This window comes from Equus przewalskii, chromosome 32 (assembly GCF_037783145.1).
Source record: "Equus przewalskii isolate Varuska chromosome 32, EquPr2, whole genome shotgun sequence".
Lineage (NCBI taxonomy): Eukaryota > Metazoa > Chordata > Mammalia > Perissodactyla > Equidae > Equus > Equus przewalskii.
The window spans coordinates 1,222,773-1,242,479 of record NC_091862.1 but is presented as its reverse complement, the minus strand read 5'-3'; the positions used below and the strand labels follow the sequence as shown (position 1 = coordinate 1,242,479).

The 19,707-nt window shown below is 46.7% G+C and overlaps 1 protein-coding gene across 12 annotated transcripts in view; it reads right to left on the bottom strand.

Moving 5' to 3' along the window:
- Nucleotides 1-2,971: 2,971 nt before the first annotated feature.
- Nucleotides 2,972-19,707, bottom strand: part of WDR27 (WD repeat domain 27) — a 213,997-nt gene continuing 197,261 nt past the window's right edge. For 7 of the 12 annotated variants that reach the window (XR_011535545.1, XR_011535543.1, XR_011535546.1 and 4 more), the window contains 2 exons: nt 11,091-11,316; nt 5,028-5,847 (listed from right to left, as the gene is read on the bottom strand). Coding sequence is in view for 3 of the 12 variants with exons in the window: in XM_070603052.1 (XP_070459153.1) it covers nt 5,833-5,847 (15 nt within the window). In the remaining 9 variants the exon portion in view is untranslated. Of the gene's footprint in view, nt 5,848-11,090; nt 11,317-19,707 lie in introns of all 12 variants that reach the window. The other 5 variants (XM_070603052.1, XM_070603049.1, XM_070603055.1 and 2 more) reach the window with 3 other exon arrangements.

The following is a 19,707-nucleotide window of genomic DNA, read 5'->3' as shown; positions in this document are numbered from 1 at the left end:
AGTGGGTCACAGCAACACCCCGTTACCTGAAGTGACACCGCGCCCCACCCTCCTTCCTCCCAGCCCAGCCCTCTGAGCCAGGCTTCCAGAGGGAGGGGAGGCAGGTGCCTTGGAGCATCACCCCCCCACTCTCCTCAGTTCTGGCCCGACAATGGGGGCCCCTGAGCCAGGCCTGAGAAGAGAGAAAAGGGGTGGGGTTACGACCACTCTGAACCTGGACCTTCAGTCTGAACTAAGTTTTAATAAACAGATGTGACCACAAGCCATGGGACCCTCGCAGATGACCCGGGCAGGAAGGGAAGGGAGCTCCCATGGAGAGAGGGGAGGCAGCGCTGGGAACACCACAGGCGTCTTATCCTAACCCCACTGAGGGGGGACTTCCCATGAACCCAGTTACGTGGCCAATGCAGGACCACATCCACGTGGGACAAGCTGTGTAGACACATGAGGTGGAGTGGGCCAGGCTGGAAGTGGTTCTCATTGAAAGCCGCAGCCATCCCCCTCTAATGCCCACGGAAACAAGAATTGGGGGTATTCAGATTCACTTGGCAGCCGTGCAGATGGAGCAGTATGACTTCTCTTTTTAGGGAATAAAGCCTCTTACACGTTAAATAATTTTGAAAAAAGTCGTCCAAGGCTACAATTTAAGTTACACAAACATATGGATCCAATTTTCCTTAAATTATCATGCTTGAAAACTAAGCCGGAAAATGCCTGGCAACACTTCTGAAATTACTTTTCCAAATGGCGCGTGTTTAATTAGAAGCGTTAGCCGAATCCAGAGAAATCTCCGGGCCCACCCACCTCAGCGAAGGATTCATCCAAGTTAATCCTGCACAGAGCCGAGCAGCCAGTGCCTTCCAGCCCGTAATCATCAAACGCCCGTGGATTTTGAGAATTTCAGATGAGAACTTTGTCAGACTTCTGCCTTTTCTCTCACATTATATTTTTGCCATTAAATAAATCCAGAGACAGCACATGCAGTAGTCAATATGGATTTTCTCTTTCTTTCTACCTAGTGTATTACATACTTATGATCAGAAAGATAACTAAGGCTACATTCTAACTATTAAAACAATACACCGTTGATGTATAACCATAATAAAGAATTTCAACTGCAGTACAGAATATCCTGGTGAGTATTTGCCGGGACCGCATTACTGCAGGGGGCTGTTCCTTTCTGAGAGATAAATTCTTACGTTTACAACCTAAGAGGACATCTTACAACAAACAGGTCAGTGTCTTACTTCATAGTCGCATTTTATTGTTGTTCCAAAACAATAATGCCCAGGTATATATATAAATATCTCCATATTTGAAATGATCTGAAAAAACCCACACCAGATTCAGGAGGAGGAGAAGGATGTGGGGGAGGAATCTGTTATTGGAACTTATTTGTAAGGTTCTAAGTTTTGTTTTGTTTTGTTTTTCCCTAAAGATTGGCACCTGAGCTAATAATTGTTGCCAATCTTTTTTTTTTCTTTTCTGTTTTATCTCCCCAAATCCCCCCTGGTACATAGTTGTATATCTTAGTTGCAGGACCTTCTAGATGTGGCATGTGGGACGCAGCCTCAACATGGCCTGACGAGTGGTGTCATGTCCACGCCCAGGATCCAAACCAGCGAAATCCTGGGCCACCGCAGTGGAGCGCGCGAACTTAACCACTCGGCCACGGGGCCGGCCCCAGGTTCTAAGTTTTTAAGAAGGATTTTCAAGCATTATTTTGTAATTAATTATTAATTTAAACTTACCCAGGTTGCCCTTCTGCGATCAAATCTTCCATCTCATCCCCAGAGGTCGTCACTAGCTGGGCACGTGTCTTAGTCATCACTTTTCTTTATCAATTTACCACTTTTGCATATATGTATGTATGAATCTGTCTATATTAGTGTACATACATAGTGGATAGATGTATATTAGTGGATACATATATAGGATACACGTGTGTGTGTTTGCACGTCTCCTAAAATCTACATGTGTGTCTGTGTGTCTATATATCTTCAAATACACGTGCGCTTGTGTGTGTCCAGTTTAGCTGTAGGAAGACGAGCGCCAGCACATGCTGGCCATGCGCAGATGGGGATGGCACCCTCCCACCGGAAGCTGGCAGGGAGGTCAAGGGTCTCTGGGCTGTGATGGCCTCGGCTATCCTGAGATGCACAAGGGCAGCCATGAGGGCGACAGTGGGCCAGGCCTCTCGGCTTTGAGCATTTGCGAGGCTGTTTTAGGACCTGGCTCGGGATGCCCAGTAGGAAGCTGTGTCCTCTGCCTTCCTTGAGCTGTGGGTCTAAGCAGATGGCCTTTTAGGATGAGTGACTGTCCTCTGCTGATCCAGGGCACTGGCTGTGGGAGAGAGCAGGACCTCCCCAGCCCGTCAAGCAGACCAGATAAAGTTGTGGCCAGAGCTGCATCCCGAGGTGAGATGGGTGCAGCCAGGGCTACAGGGATCTGGACGGGGGTGCCCAGCTGTCATCTGGGGTCCCCCACACACCTCTCCTTTGTAATCTCACTCTCTCTCCCAAGCATCTTATTCTTTGGTTTACTCTTTCATTTCATTGGAGATCATCATCCACTCTCTTCCTGAGAAACGGTGTGTGGGCAGCAGCGTTTTTAAGACCTTGCATGTCTAAAAAGGTTTTTCTTCTATCCTGGCTCCTGATGGATAATTTCACTGGGTGGGGAATTTCCTGTTAGAAATTGATTTCCTTCAGAAGCCTGAAGGTCTTTCCCATCGTCTTCTGCCTTCTGGGTGTTTCTTTTGAGAAGTACAAAGCCTTGGCATGCACCTGTCTTTTTCTCTGAAACCTCGAGCATCTTCCTGTGGCTGCAAGCTCCGACGTTTCCCCTATGCGCCCTGCTATGGCTGCCTCCATCCACCGTGCCGGGCTCTTGGCAAGATCTCTGCATCTGGCAATGCGTGGCTCAGTGGCCTGGGAAATCTTCTTGAATTCCTTGATTGTTAATTTTTCCCTTTTCTTTATTTTCCCCTTCTATACCTGCTTTTATTTGGATGTTGAAACTTCCAGGCTGATCTCAAAATATTCTAATATTTTCTCTCCTTTGTTCCAAGTTCCTGTGATTTGTTTTTTATCTTTCAAATCTTCCAGTGAATTTTTAATTTCTGCTAGCCATCAAAAACTATGTTTTTCCTGAGTTCTTTTTTCTGACTGTTCCTTTTCTGTGGAGCCCTGCTCTTGGTTCAGGGGTACAGCAACTTCTTATCTCTCTGAAGACGTTCATGACAGAGCTCCTTTGCTCTGTCAGCCTAATTTCTGCTCCTTCCAGGTGGGGTTTTTCCACTTGTGTTTTTGGGTTTCATCTCTCATGCCCAGGGCTTCCATTACGGGTCCATTCCACCTGGTGGTCTGGTCACGTGAAGTAGGGCCAGTAAAGGCTGACGGGAAGCTCAGAGGAGATGAGCGGTCCTTGTCACCTCTGCCCATCGTTGGGGGTTACCTGGTTGAGCCAATCGTTGGGGAGCACCTGATACCTGCATCTTCACCTCTCTAGAGGCATCTTCCGCTCTCATCTGCTCCCATGAGGTCAGGGCTCGTGCCCAAAAGCAGGGGGTGGAGGATGGCACCCAGAGAGCCCTTGAATCTCCTTTCCAACAGTGCTCACCATCCTGCTTGTTTCAGCCCCACCCTTAGCCCCGATCCCAGAGCTGGCTGGGCTGCGATGTCCGGGGGTTGAGATTCTGTAGCACGACTCAGGCTGCTCCCTGCTGTCCGCTCTGCTGCCGTGCGGTTCTTTTGTATCTGCTAAATCAGGCACCACTCATCAGCCTGTCTCCACCGTCCAGAACTCTATTGCTATTTTATCCCCTCCTGTGGATTTATTTGCTTTTCTAACAAAATTCCCTTATCTTAGATTTTGGTGGAGTTTTCACAAGAGAATGAGATGTGAGATGATGTGTATTTTTGATCTACCATCTCCAATCCGTAAATTGCTGATTCAGATTTTTACACACAACTCAGCTTCTCTGGAGACCATCTTGGAGGATGGCAGAGACAATATTCTAACTGCACACAAGCAGTGTAGAATATAGAAAAATGGAAACACCATTTTTTCAGCAGTTCACTCTTTCCGACAGTAGTGCAGATGCTGCTGATATCATAAATTAAGTTCTTGGGGCTGGCTGGTGGTGTAGTGGTTAAGTTCACATGCTCAGCTTTGGTGGCCCGGGGTTCACAGGTTCAGATCCTGGGCACGGACCTAGCACCACTTGTCAAGCCACACAGTGGTGGAGTCCCACATAAAATAGAGGAAGATTGGCATGGATGTTAGCTCAGCGACGATCTTCCTCAAGCAAAAAGAGGAAGATTGGCAACAGATGTTGGCTCAGGGCCAATATTCCTCACAAATGAATTAATTAATTAAGTTCTTCAATCTGTTTAGGCCTATTTTATGATGATCTATCCCCTCTCAGTGATCCGTAAGTCAGTTCTCATACCAGCATCCCCAAAACACACACACACACACACACACGTGGTCATATACATACATGTACACACTCATGCACTCACACTCACACATGCACACAGTCACACGCATGTGCTCACAAGGCATATGCTCACACACATGCACAGACTCACACAAACACACTCTCAAACTCATACTCACAAGCACACACATACATATTTGCACACTCAAGCTTGTAGGCATGCACATGCATGTACTCACAGGCACACATGCGCATGCTCATAGGCTCTCACACACACATTTCCTGACGTGGTGTTTCCAGGAGTCTTTCGGTGAAGGAAGGAAGACCAGGGAGGGGAGAGGGAAGAGCCCTCTGGTCACCCGGGAGCTGGCACCCACCAGGTGGAAGTGATGCTGGGTCCTGACAGAAGGCAGACGTCTCCTGAGTCTGTAAGTCGCTGTGTCTGGGGAAGCACAGTACAAGTGGGCCACCAATTACTTGTTTCCGCATTAGTCTACTAATTTGGCTCAACAGTTCGTGGAAATTCCCCAGGATCCTGGATCTCAGTAGCATTTGAAACAACATGGCATTTTGGGGGAACAGCCCGAGTCCAAATGGAGTACTTTATCAAGTGTCGTAACAAGCACAAGCTTTGCCAAACCAACAAAAGACAAATACATACACAAAAAGTAAAGGTTGGGACAATTTCTTCTGATGAGACAAATCCAGGGATTCGCATTGCTAATGCGGAAATGCTTTCGCTTCCGGTCATGATTAGATGTAATATCCTCTGTTTTCCTTTAGATCAGAGAGAAGGAAAGAAAAGATAAAAGGAACAGGGAAATTTTAATTATTTACTACAGTCCAGGAGAAAGAAATTGCTTATGGCTGAGTTGGAGAGAAACTTCTGAAAACTGTGGGTTTATATCACCAGAAAGGGCTTTGATCCTAAGCTGCCCTAAAGATACACAGCAGTCCAGTGGAGCACACGGCTTCAGGGCACGATTCAGCATGAGCTGGAAAGAGGCATTCTAGCAAAGATGAAGATACACGATTAAAAAGTAATTTCAAATAGTTAAGACCAAGGAGAGTGTTTGGACTGCAAGTTGGGAAAATTGAGTTTTAGTCCCAAAATCTGCTTTTAATTAGTTCTGTAACTTAGCAAATTGACTTATCCTTTCAAAGGGTTGGCTTCTTCATCTAAAACACAGAGGCCAATGCATCTAATCCCTAAGATTTTACAGCTCTAAAGTTTCCACGCGAAAGACTTCAGCGAAGACAGTGTTTCTCGAATTGGCGATTAAAGTCAGAGGAGGTCCTTGGGTTGGAGGCTCAGCAGTAGAGAAATGCGGGACCAAGCGAGTGGGCAGCCTTCATTTCCAAAAGCTCCACGGACGTCCTTCAAACATCTAAGATCTTCTGAACTGCAAAGAGAGAAATGATCCAGTTTTATATTTTTTACTCTCCAGAGAGGGAAAGGCAGGGAGAGACAACATAAGGACCACCCCGCACCCCATCCCCAAATGGGGGATTGAGGTTGGAGCCCTCCTGATGTTGGCACACGAGGCCAGGAGACTCTCCCCCTGTGTGTCACTCGGTTCCACTTCCTCAGAAATGAAGGAGAGAAAGCTCCAGGTGCTGATAAGAGAGCTGGAGTGGGGATTCCAGGTTTTGTCAACAGTGAACCCAAACTCCAGCCCATAGGAACTTGTCTGTGAATTTCGGACATCCAATATTTACCCAAAAATGTAATAGGTGTATCAGGCAGGGCCATCTGGTCATTAGAATAGCATCCCACTTGTCCTGGGAGAAGACAAAGTTGGACCATTTGTTGTAAAGCTACAGGCGATTCGTGAGACGCAGAGGAGGGGTGCATGGGGTCTCCCTGCGATGACCACTCTGTTCTTCTCTCCACAAGCAAGCCTGGCTTTTCCTTCTTTGGTCCGTGTGGTAGATTACAGCCACACCACACCTCCCACTTCCTTACCAGCTGAGTCTCATTCCCCAATTTCCAGGACTAACGATCTGATGGGCTCACTTAGGTCAGATGCTCGTGGCTCATCCAGTTGGCTGTGGCCCAGGGGAGAGAGGCAGGCTGGGTTTCATCAGCCAGGGGACCAGTCCTGTGATTAAGACGGGAAGTTCCCAGAATTTCTTAGCCTGGGAGGATCCTCCCAGAAGGCCCCCACATACGGTGAGGGGCAGACATTAAGTTATTTTACTCTTGAGGGAAAATTTAGAGTCGCTCTTTATTAAAAGAATATTTTCCTGTTTTAAAATATGTTTCTTTCCCCCAGGAAATCAGTATGATAAGTAAGAAAAACAACTCTTCTAAAAATACTCCAGTATGTGAGTCTTTATACAAAATGTTTAAAGTAGCCACTCCAAAAATGTGTTATCTGATCATAAAATGTATTTTCCATTTTCCCTTTTGGGTCCAGCCTGCCCTGAATGGCGAGATGTCAGACCACTGCAGGAAGGATGACGCATGTGGTGATGAAGGACCTCCAGGCAGGTTGAACCCAGTTCTCCAGCTGGGTCTTAAGCCAAGTTTGCAGCACTGTGCCGTGGCAGCTCTGTCCCCCGGCAGCATGGATTTGAGAACACTCAGGTCAGATTTCACTGGGGTCAGCGATCTGGAAAGGAGCAGTAATCGAAAGAGAACAGACGTTTTCTCTCATGTGCTCCAGAGTGGCCGGCCTGAGAGTCCCAGGGCCTTTTGCAGACACTGAGATGTGCTGTTGGCCGGAGGCCTCGAGGCCAGCAGCTAGAGGCCTGAAGCTAATCATTGGCGCACCAGGGCAAGGAGATCGGAGGAATCGCCATGGAAGGTTACGGCCAAGGAGGAAGAAAAATGTCAGGACAGTGGGAAAGAGCAGCATTTGAAAACTCCTTGTGCGGCCAGAACAGAGTCTGCTCTTAAAAAGAAACAGTTCACGTCGGGGAAAAGCCCGCATCTGCAGGAGCCCCTGAGCCATAAAGTGGCTCATGAATTAGGGAGCAGGTTTCTCTCCTTTGTCATGCCCCCAGCTTAAAGGATTGACCTTTGGTCTTGGCATGTTCCAGAACACACCATCGCTTCCTCTCTCTACCTTTCCTGTCCTCTCCTCTGGGAAAGGCTCTGACACTGTCCTGGAGATCGGGCATCAGGCTGCCCAGCCGTCTGGGAGGCCTCCAGACCCTCGCCCTGTGCTGATTGACAGCACGCCTGTACCATCCTGCATCCTGGGTGCCTCGTCTCCGGATCCTCACTAACCTGTAAGCATCTCGGTGGCAGGACCTGTGTGCTTGCCTAACACGCTCATGTATTTCCTAACACGTAGTGTTGATTTCGTAAATGTCTGGATGAAAGTTTGGATAAACACATAAGATTAATGACCCGTTGTCCTCTATTCAGGGCAAAACCAGTCTTGTCTGATCAAGCACCCTGAGCCTTAGTCTCTGGACTGGTTTGTTTATTTTGTCTAACTGTTGCACGGTGTCCACCTTTCGCTGTCTTTTCTAGGTGAAAGCACCAAACTCAAGTACTCCAGGGAATAAATAATTCATTCAGCAAATATGGTGTATAAACGGTTGATTCTCCTATGTTCTCAACTCTTGTCTATGTCAGGCTGCATTTCCTACTTTATCACTTCCTTATTATTAAAGATCCAACTTTACAAGACATCAGGAGTAACGGAAAAAAGGATGTTAAGATTTCACAGGGCGATTAGGGAACAAGATATACATTGGGTACCATCTGGCAGATTCTTAATTGATTCTCAGCTCATAAATCTAGTCTTCCCCCGCGTCTGCCCTGCCCGGGCTGGTTCATCTCACTTCCTTCTTCTCCCCCACATCCCTCTGAAATTCCCCTGTCAGATGCCAGCAGTTCAGCTGTGTATACCACGCTCTGCACAACTCCGTATAAACAGACTGGCGATTCTATCTTTCTCGAGAAAACCTCCTGGGAGTCTGATGTTATCTCACTACAGATGCGAGTGGAGCCGCACAAAGAACCAGGTTCCCTTTTGTGTTGGAAAAAAGAAGTTACCATTGATTGCCATCCTCGTGGAACTCAGTCCACATAACTCTGCATCTCTACAAGACCGTCTTGCTTCTGAGGTCAGCAGTCATACCAGATCTGAACGTACAAAGTCAGTGTTCATGGGGGCAGCTGCCCTATTTTATCTGGGGAGTTACTGGGGCTCACAAACCTGCAGCAGCAAGCACTAAACCCACAGATTTTCAGAAATACAGCCACATCTCCATGATTCTACCGTCTCCTTCTGGGTTTCACCTTCTCATGTGAGATGTTCCCTGCCTCCAAAATATTTCCTAATTTCTCCTCAATCCAATAAAGTTTCAGAAAACCTGCATTCAGATAGCCATTCCGTTGCATTTTAAAACCTTTCTACCTACTACACAATTATTACAGGTGAGCTAAACAAAGTCTGGTATTTACAACCATGTCCAACTTGTGTTTTCGCCAGTCTATTTTTCTGTACCTCTTTTTTCCCTGAGATTGTAGATAACGGTGTGTCGTGGGACGAGGTGATGTCAGCGCGTTACACACTGCCTTTCCATTCTGGAAAGGAAATTCTGTTTAGATTATTACTTAGTGCTCATAATTGGCTTGAATTCATTATTCCTTCTTTGGTCATGCAAAGTGCACTATTTAATTATAAAAACTACCTTTTCTAAAAGCATACCTTCCCAAAACACTGCCACAATCTCAGAGGCCTGGATGTTTTTTCTCTTTGAGAGTGATTGTCTCAGTCACATTATCTTTTTCTGGGGAAAGGATGAGGAAAAGCCCAGTTTTTCTTTTTAGCAGGGACCCTTAATATTTAACAGAAAATAATGACTCCAGTTCAACTTTCGCCTAGTAAATAGCATCAGAGTATGTATAAAATAATGAAATACCAACATTTAAATAATGCATTTTAAGCACAAAGTAAATTTCTTCCCTTTAATGTCTTATGAACAAATAGATAAAGGAGCATCTGAATAACAATCACACAATTGCTTATTGACTGTGTGAATGAATTTTACTGCATCTTGATAGGCGGGACCCATGACAGGGTGGCGAGGAAAACCCCACAGTTTCCATGAGGCGAACAGATCCTTTTCCTCATACTAAGGGGTCGTGGCCCCGGCCTTGGCTGGGCACGCGTACTCTTTCATTAGCCTTTGAACTTGATTAAATTAGCAGCACCTCGTTTTCTTCCTGTTATATGGCAACTATGATCCCCACAAAGTTGTTAGCAGAGATCCAGCGAAATTGTATTCTAAAGCACACACGAACCTGAGCCATTGCTCCATGAGAATGAGCAGGGAGCCGGGACGTTCTGGGAGAGCACAGAGATTCTGGGGGAGGGTGGGAACCACACAGCCAGTGCAGGGCGAGCGGGAGCCCAGAACAATGATAATCAGAGAGCGTCATGTTTTATTCTACGTGTGCCGAATGCCTCGTGAATTTCTCTCCACATCACACACCACAGGACTACCAGCAGATCCCAGGTCAGCACCAGGAGAAGAAAGGGCCCTGTGCATTGAGGTCTGGGAGACACCCCTTGCTTGGGGAGTCCCGTGTGTCTTGTTTCGGTGCGTTAAACGACTGGGCTTGCACATCCTAACCCAGCACTGCAGACCAAGAGGGGCTGCAGGATCCTTGGTTCTGCGTGAAAGACAGACTACAGGCCACCAGATGGAGAGAAGGAATTGTTCTGTGGGATGGAGACGCTCAGGGACCCTGCGGGAGCAGGTGTGGGGTCACACAGGGGTCAGATGATGCATGACATCCTTCCCTGTGCAGGAACAGGTGCAAAGCCCTGCCCTGGCCAGCAGTCTAAGCAAAGTCCAAGAACACTGGTGGAGACAGATTTATCAGGGGAAGGAGGAGAAAATGACCACATGTTACGGCAAACCCAGTTGGGTGTCTGGAGAAAACATGCCAGTAAAAGCCGATATGGCTTGTTTCCCAATCCAGAGAGATCGAGAGGCTCCATGGCACGTGGTGGGACGTGCCCATCTGGCTACAGCTGACATCCAAGACGTTGACATTGCCAGGCGCTGCCGTGCTTCCAGTCATGAACTCAAAACCTCCGCTCTCTGATTATCATTGTTCTGGGCTCCCGCTCGCCCTGCACTGGCTGTGTGGTTCCCACCCTCCCCCAGAATCTCTGTGCTCTCCCAGAACGTCCCGGCTCCCTGCTCACCTCTTCTGAACCTCCCTCTCCCTAGGCCCATCTCCCTCCACAACCTCTCCCTTGGCACTTTCACTCCAGAAATAACTCAGCTCCTTGTTTGCTCTAGCAGGACATGGCCCAGACAGCTGCTACAAAGCACCCCTTTTCCGACAATGGAATGGGCCTCCCGTAAGTCAAAATGCACCCCGTTTAAACGAAGGTCCTTCATCCTCAGAGCAGAGCCTCCCCAGATGCTCGAGTTCACACGGATGCTGCTGTGTGACGTAACGTTAATTACGGCAGATTTTTCAAGGCTGTTTTGTGGGTTCTTTCTATTAATCTTACTTTGAAAAGTAAAAAATTGGCAACATATTCCATTTCCCCACCTTTTATGTTTTACTTATTCAAAAACGCACAGAAGCCTGGGATCGACTGGCCTAGACAATGTACACTTTGGTTCAACTTAACAAATATTTGAGCATCTACCGCATGCAAACCTCTGTCCTCCGTGCTGGAGCTGCCGAGACCGATAAGAAATACTTGCTGCCTCTGATGGGGTCAGTGGAATGGAGACAGGACTTGAAATGATCATCGGGGTCCCACGAGATCGGTGCCGTGACAGTGTCAGGCCTGTGACAGGTGCGCGGACCACGAAGAGGACGCGGTGAGTCCGGACGGAGGACACAGAGACAGTTTCCTGGGCAAGAGTGACCTCAACAGGACCTTCAGAAATACACACAATAAGTGAATGCATGTGAACGTGTCAAAAACAGCCCCACAAACCTCTGAGCAGTGCACATCCCGTCTGTAAAAGCAGCAGAGAGAGGATCTTCTACCCACTGAATCGGGCTAGGATAATTAACTTTAATGAAAAATTTACTTCTGCATCTCTAGCTCGCCACTTCCTACCAAAATGCAGATAAATATTAGTCTGATTAAACGCTTGTTCTGGTTCTCTATTGTTACACAACAAACTACCCCAGAGTTAAGTCGTTTGAAACAACCATTTCATTTTGATCGGGGATTTGTGGGTCAGGAATTGGAGAAGGGCTCAGATAGTGGGCTATCCTTCCCCAGGAAGCTCCAGCTGAGGAATTCCCTTTAACTGTGTCAGGGACCTGCTGGCCGAGGAAATGTACCTGTTGGCTAAACTGAACAAATATCTGAACACTTATGGGCCTTTGACCAGGCTCTGGAGATGCCAAGACAAGTGGGAAGTCAGTACTACTGCCCGTGGGGGTTCGCTCAAACGCGGTGCATGTTGGTGAGCTGGTGCTGGAACAGCCAGGGCTTCAGCCAGAGCCCCGGGTCCCTCCTGCATGGGCCTCTCCACGTGGCAGCTTGGGATTCCTCACGTCGTGGTCGTCTCCTCACACAAGAGCCAGGAAGCTGCCTGTCTGCTAAGAGCTGGGCCCGGAAGGAACTTCTGTCCTGTTCTGTGGTTTCAGAGGCCCAGTGCCCACCCAGACGTGGGGGAGGGAACACTGACCCCACCTCTGGACACCACGGGCAGCAAGGAGTCTTCACCCTTCTCCAACCTCCACAGCACCAGGACTGGACACACCCTGAGACGTAAACCCCGTGAGGCAGGTGCCCTGACTTGGTCTCTGCTGTCGCATCCACAGCCAGTACCTAGAGCTGTGCCCAGAACGGTGGGGGGGGGGGGGGGGGGGGGGTGGCGCACAGTTGTGGTGGGTGAAATAATGGCCCAGCCAAGGGTGTCCACATCCTGACCCCTGAAACCCATGAACACGTCAGGTTACGTGGCGGAAAGGGAATTAAAGCTGCAGCTGGAATTGAGGTTGCCGATCAGCTGGCACTGTGATGGGGCGACCATCCAGGTGGAACCAAGACCATCACACGATTTCTCAGAAATGGAGCAAGAAGGGGCAGAAGAGTGAGTGAGGGAGATGCTGTGTGAGGAGGACTCAGTCCATCATGGCAGCTTCGAAGGAGTATGAAGGGGCCACAGGCCAAGGAACGCGGCAACCTCTGGAAGCTAGAAAGACTCTCAGCTCACAGCCAGCAAAAATTAATAATAATAATAACCCAGTCCTACTACTGCGAAGAGCTGGATTCTGCCAGTGATCCGGATGAGAAGGAAACATCTCCCCTTGAGCCCCCGGGAGGTACGCAGCCTGCTGATGGCTTGACCTCAGTCCAGCCAGACCCACACAGCACGCCTGACCCCAGAACGGTAAGATAAGAAACAGGCGTGATGAAGCCACTGCGTGCGCGATAACTTGTCACAGCAGCAACAGCAAACTAGCACAAGACCTAACAATAGTTAAATTAATTTTTTAAAAACAACGTAAAAATTAAAAGCATAAAAGTATCAGAAAAATAGACTAACACTTTTATAAAATTTTCATGGGAAGGACTTTCAAAAGCAGCCACAGGAAAGAGAAGGCATAAGATGGCGTGCCGGGCCAGGTGGCCCTCACGGCCCTGTCCCCAGAGCGGCCTCAGTGTCAGAGTGTCTGCATCGGCGCTTACTGCACCTGCCCCCCATGGAGCGCGCCTCAGACCTTCTCCAAATTCCACAAAACCACTTGCACAGAATTTCTCGGTTGCGTGGCCGGCGACAGGGAACAGCAGAGGGGAATCTTAACAGCCGAGCCAATAGCATCCCCCGGGAGCTACTCAAGGGCATGAGACGTCGAGGGTCCGTGAGCCCTTGGTGTGGACTGTCTGTGGTGCTACGAGCAGAGACGCAGGAACAAGGCGGTGTGCTCGCCCAGGGCGTGTCCCCAGGGCCTCACGATGGGCAGTGCGGGGTCTGCCGTGGGGCAGGGCAGATATGTCAGGCTGTTCTCAGGTGAGATGTCCGCAGCGCTCTGGGGGCGAGGCCTCTTCACCTGCAAGTGGAACTGAATATACTTCATAAGGAATAAAGAGAAGTGGAACTACATATGTAAATCGTGCGTGTGTGTGTTCTAGGAAGAACTCAAGCAATGGCAGAGTGTCTGCATAATTTTAGGGGTAAGTTTTCCTTTCATTTACTCATTTTGATCATTTATGTGATCATATATGTAAAAAAACCCAAAAAACACCCAAATATGATGGAGGCATATTTGACTTAGGTATGATGGCAAATACAGCAAGTTAGGCATCCTCAGACACTCTGCTGAATTAAAAATGGAAGGCGAGTATGTTTAAAGTTGTTATTTAGCCAGAATATATCCTACAGTTGATACGAATACAATAAAATTACAATGTTATCATGGAGCAGAGAGAAACATTGTTTGAAACAGTGGTAACTGCACTGCATGAGGGCCTTTACTGTGTACATTCTCTACAGAGCCGTGAATTTTAGCAACAAGAGTAGCTGTTAGTGGGGCTGGCCTGGTGGCACAGTGGTTAAGTTCACACGTTCTGTTTCAGCAGCCCAGGGTTCACAGGTTCGGATCCTGGGCATGGACCTACATCTCACTCTTCAAGCCATGCTGTGGCTACATCCCACATACAAAATAGAGGAAGACTGGCACAGATGTTAGCTCAGGGCTAATCTTCCTCACCAAAAAAAAAAAAAGAGTAGCTATTAGTGAACAGAATCACTTATCCCTGTGTTTTCTGCCTAATAGTGCCAGGAACATGAATCCATGACACGATTACTATTAGTCTTCTTACCACATGGATGAGGAGACAGAGACTCAGAAAGGTTGAGAGACATTCCCCAGGGGCCCCAGTTGATAACTGGTGGAACTCCGATTTGAACCCAGGAAGCCTGACTCCAGAATTAGGCTCCTAATTGGCTCTGATACACTGTCTCCATCAGGAACATTCGAATAGGGATACAATCAGTGTTTGTTGACTTTGTCAACAAATTCATGAAGGTTTGAACGAACGACGGACCTAGATTTTTTTTTTTTAACAAAATCCAAACTCAGCTGTGAGGTACTATCTTTTTCTCTTCGGAAGGTTCTTATCCAAATAAATGGCGCCTACAGAGAAAACTCACATCATATTATTTTTCTTAGTCAACACAAAATCGCGTTAGTGCCATTTTAAGTGGGGAAGAAATGACAGGAAAAAGCCTAATCGCTGCTGTAAATGAGGTTTGTCCTCCCTACCCTCATCCTTCATCCAATTTGAAAACTTTGGCCTCTTGTGAAGTTGCCAGTCACCTCCTAAGACTTCTGGTGCTGGAAGCGAGGCCCCAGCTCCCGCTGAATTATGGCCTGGAAAAATCTGGTCTCCGTATGCTTTTTCCATGTGGTTAGCTGAGGCGCTTTCGGCTCCAGCATCGACAATGCCAGCACATCTCCCCTGGTGGTTTTAAAGATTTTATAAAGTGGAAAATATTTGGCTTCCTTGGACTGTCAAACTAGAGAGAGAATACGAGACGCTGCTGTGGCGTTTGGGGGCCGCGTTTATTTTTCTGCGTACGGCAATCTCTTAAACCGGTGTGAATCTGGACGGCTGAAGGCCTGCAATTTGACCACATAAAAGCAGAAATAGGTGTGCCTTTCTTCGTTAATATTTTGAGTCAAATACGGCCTCATCTTTATTACAGGAATATCTATTTCTCTGCGTTTCATTTTATCGTCTCCAAAACGTTACGTGTTTTTTAGTAGAAGTGAGAAGTAGAAAAAACAATTTAATGTTTCTTTCTGCTGAAAAACACAAGGAAGACGGAAAGCAGTGAAGGGACTGAAAGCAAGCCTGGAAATCGCCTCTCTGGGCTCTCCGACACGGCCGGGACTGGCTTCTGCACATTCCTTCACCAGCAGCAAGAAAACGAAAAACTCTTCCAGCCAAAGCGCTGTGAATATTGCTACTTTTCATTTTTATCTCAAGTAGTTCAATAACACATCTAAATGTTGTTAATAAAATGGTGGATTGGTTGACCCCGATTAATGATCTATTAAAACTCGGGGTAGAAATGCAACTTTCATCATTTTCCATTGCTTTGCAACCAAACTAAAACTTGGCAGGATTACTCAAACCATCCCTACAGTCTTTCTGCACGCTAAGTTTTACTTTGTTTAATTTACCTTTTGGCCCTTATAAGTATAGTTTCATTTTTCCAGCAGTCTCTCACGCTTCCTCAACCCATTTGACCGGACGGTTTGCAAGGATGAAACTAGAAATTAAAGACAACAAAGAGAATGGAATAGTAATTCTAGTTTGGTGAGGTTTTTATTAATTTTATTTTACTTTGTGGAGTGCACACTGTTTCAAAAGATTTGATGTGAGCAATGGTTCCTCGCAATTGCTTTGCCAGACGACAGCAAAATGAAGCAGAACCGTGATGGATCAAGGTAGGTGGGAAGGAAATTCTACTAAATACAATGTTGCAAAAGACAAGCTTCAAAACTAGAATTTATTTCCTAGGAGACTTTTGAGCAAGGTTAAACAATGAGTAGTAAGGAACTTGACGATGTATACTTCCATCCACTCAATCTTATGACATTTTGTTCAAGTAATATTTATTTTAATTTAATTAATTAATTGATTGATTGATTTTTTTATGAGGAAAAGTGGCCCTGAGCTAACATCTGTGCCAATCTTCCTCTATTTTCTATGTAGGATGCTGCCACCGCATGGCTTGATGAGCGGTGTGTAGGTCCGTACCTGAGATCCAAACCTGCAAACCCCAAAAAGTGGAGTGTGCGAACTTAACCACTACACCACCAGGCCAGCCCCAAATAGTATTTATTTTTATATCCTAAAATATTTGCTGGTAAGAGGCATTTAGGTCCAAGTGCGTGTATCCAGTGTAAGTGAACACATGAGAAATTTTCTGGGAAAATGAGCAGGCAACCCTGAAGATAACTCCCCCAAAATTAGTCTTTTGACCTGACTAACTGGGTCACATGCACTGACTAATTATTTAAGGTCCAAGTGACCCTGGCTTTTGCAACGAGCTGACATTTTGTTCAGGGACAGTGGACAAGGCTTGTCACTCCCCTAGAAGAGGAAATGGGCTTTCTTTTTCTTTTTTTTTAAGGAAGATTAGCCCTGAGCTAACATCTACTTCCAATCCTCCTCTTTTTGCTGAGGAAGACCGGCCCTGAGCTAACATCCATGCCCATCTTCCTCTACTTTATATGTGGGACGCCTGCCACGGCATGGCTTTGCCAAGCAATGCCATGTCCGCATCCGGGGTCCGAACTGGCGAACCCCGGGCCACCGAAGCAGAACATTGGCATTTAACCACTGCGCCACTGGGCTGGCCCAAGAAATAGCACTTTGTGGCCATGAAAGACAGAGGCTGAGATGACATGCTGGTCAGGTAGAGCCGGGCCCTAGGAAGACCCTCAGACTGGATTAGTGTCAGCAGCTCATTAACTAATGTCGAAGCCACTCTACTTCTGAGCTTCTTATCTTGTGAATAATAACTTTTATATTTTCTTTAAGTCATTGTCTCTATCCCAAAACATGCCTACTGATTAGGGTGAAGCAAAGATCCTATTTATTGTTGATGACCAGGAGATTGGAAAATACAGAACGTTCCTGCCCCCACAAACACGCACAAGCCAGAAACCACCCTTGAAACAATCTAACAAACATAAATCCAGGAAGAATGAATATAACAGAGCCTCGCGTAATCCCCATTCCGTCCGCCTCTATTGAATGTCATTTTGCAACTTTGCTTCGGGTTTTTATTTTTGAAAAATGAAATACTATGGATATAACTCCAGCCCCATCATTCGTCTTCCCTGGAAAGGACAATAAAAATTGTGGGCTAGCACAAATACATTATTAGACACACATGTAACTTTGATAAAAGAACCTGAAGAAGGCTACTGGAACCCCTCCAGAAGAACGTAATTCTATGTTATTCAACTAAGGCTGCAAGGAAATAAAGACAGCAGTTTAAGCGATTTTTGCATGAGAAATGGTTTATGGCCTTGTGTTTAGGAAATGATTTTCTTGTTTCCTTCGTTGCTAATTCTAATAAAATCACATTGACTTTAAGCTCTGCTTCCAAGGAGCTATACATTCTTCTGAGACCATCTGCAGAATATCTAGAATGCCTGGGGAAAATAAACATACATAAGTGGCATTTTTCTTGTTATTACACCATGGATTAATAGTATTAAAACTTGTATTGTCTTAACAAAGAACACTGTTTCAGGCCCGGGGTCCTGGCTGTTGGAAGAAAATATGGCATATTATTACACGTCAAAGCACCCATCAGTAGTTTATTAGAGGAAATAATATGTTGTCTGCTTAGAAAATACTGAATAATTTACAATTGAACAAATCAAATTGACATGGTAACATCAGATGCGTAATTTGTAGGTACTCAAAAACAGTCACTGGAAACAATTTTATGCTCAGAACGTATATATAAGAACGTGATAATAAGAAATCACAAAAGAAAACCATGGATATGTTCAACCTCCAAGTATTATGGGAATAACACCAAGAAATGTTCAACGAACTGACTTTTGGTTTCTAAATAAGTATGCAAATATTTGAATTTTAGTAGCCCTGACTATAAGTAGTTAAGAAACAAAAGTGCAAATAGATTCTGCCACTTCACGGGCATACACCTGCAATTCGCAGATCTTGGAAGTCCAAGAAACAAATCGGTTGTAGAAATATAAGACAAGCTGGGATGAAACAAAGTCATTGACCCGTGAGACTCGTTTCGTCCGGTGGAGCCTCATAATTCACACAGCTGAGGGGAATCACTTCTTGCAATATGGTTTTGCTCTAAAGATTCCAAAGAGGGATTTGAGTGTGTTCCCAAAGGCTGCAGCTTTCTAAGGCATTACTGAGCGCTACTGTCACACATGAGTCGGGGCCAGCCTTGGCTCCCGAGCGTCTGTCCCTGCGCAGGGTGGGCGGGAGGGCTGTGGGGTGGAACCAGCGAGCCAAGTTACGTGCGCTCAGGTTATGGGATTTAGAGATTGTGTGTTCGCTTTCCCAGGAAAGTAAGGGATCCATCCCAATTCTTCCATCTGTTGCAGAATTCCAACCAGTAAATATTTAATCCTCTCTAGCATTACATATGGATCACATTTTGCTTTAGTCAAAAGAGTTGCTTGCCTGGAGAATGTTTTCAGTCGGCCGTCCCACCTGCGGGACGAGAGAAGACAAGTCATAGCCCTCCTTTCATTGGCCGCTCGATTGTTCAACAGCCACTGAAGATTCAGTTTGAGACCGATGAACTGGGAAACTGGGCAAGAAAGAAGAACCGTGGAAGGAGGAAGACATTCCTATTGTTTAGCTTCTATGTGAAGAGAACGTCGGTTTTAATGCTTTATTCCGAATCTGCCACGTGTTTCTCTCAGGGAAACTGATTGTATGAACTACTCAGCAAAAGTCACCACACCCTTTTTGTTTTAACGTAGGTTGCGAAACTTTCATAGTGTTAACACATGCATATAAATGTAAATAACTATCACAATTACTGTCCTTGTTTTTTTTTTCTTCTTCTTCTCCCCAAAGCCCCCAGGACATAGTTGTACATTCTAGTTGTGGGTGCCTCTGGTTGTGCCATGTGGAACGCTGCCTCAGCGTGGCCTGATGAGCAGTGCCATGACTGCACCTGGGATCTAAGCCACCGAAACCCTGGGCCGCCAAAGCAGAGCGTGCGACTTAACCACTTGACCACGAGGCCGGCCCCTCATCACAACTTTTAAGTATGACTTTTGTTTTATCTCTCATTTCAGGTTGAGCGCAGCCAAATCTTCTTCCTCTGGACCCCACCAGGCAAGAGCCCCTTTGCACCATCTTGAAGTCCCCACTCATTGCAGACTAAGGACTCTGGCCAGTCCTGAGTCATCAGTAAGGTGCATGCTCCCCTCTTCGGTATCTGGGCCCCTCCAACGACTCTGCCTAGGACATAGGGACCCTCCCCGCCACATAATCACCTCCTGTGTTCTGTGATAGGAGACTTCTCTGTACACACTGGTCGCTCACAGCCACTTCCCAATGACAGTGAAAAGCGCTTCCTCCGGCTTTGTTTCCGGGGGTCCCCCCGGGCAGTGTGTTCCTGGACTTCAGCCACAGCCACGTTTGAAGGCCTTCTGGGGGCTTAAGTGCCCCAACAACTCCAGTAGTGTGCAAATACCTGCTATTAATAATCAAGCAACGTTTGGAAAACACACACTGAGGTGAGCGCAGAGTCGGCGCTCAGCTGTCTCACTCGCTCTG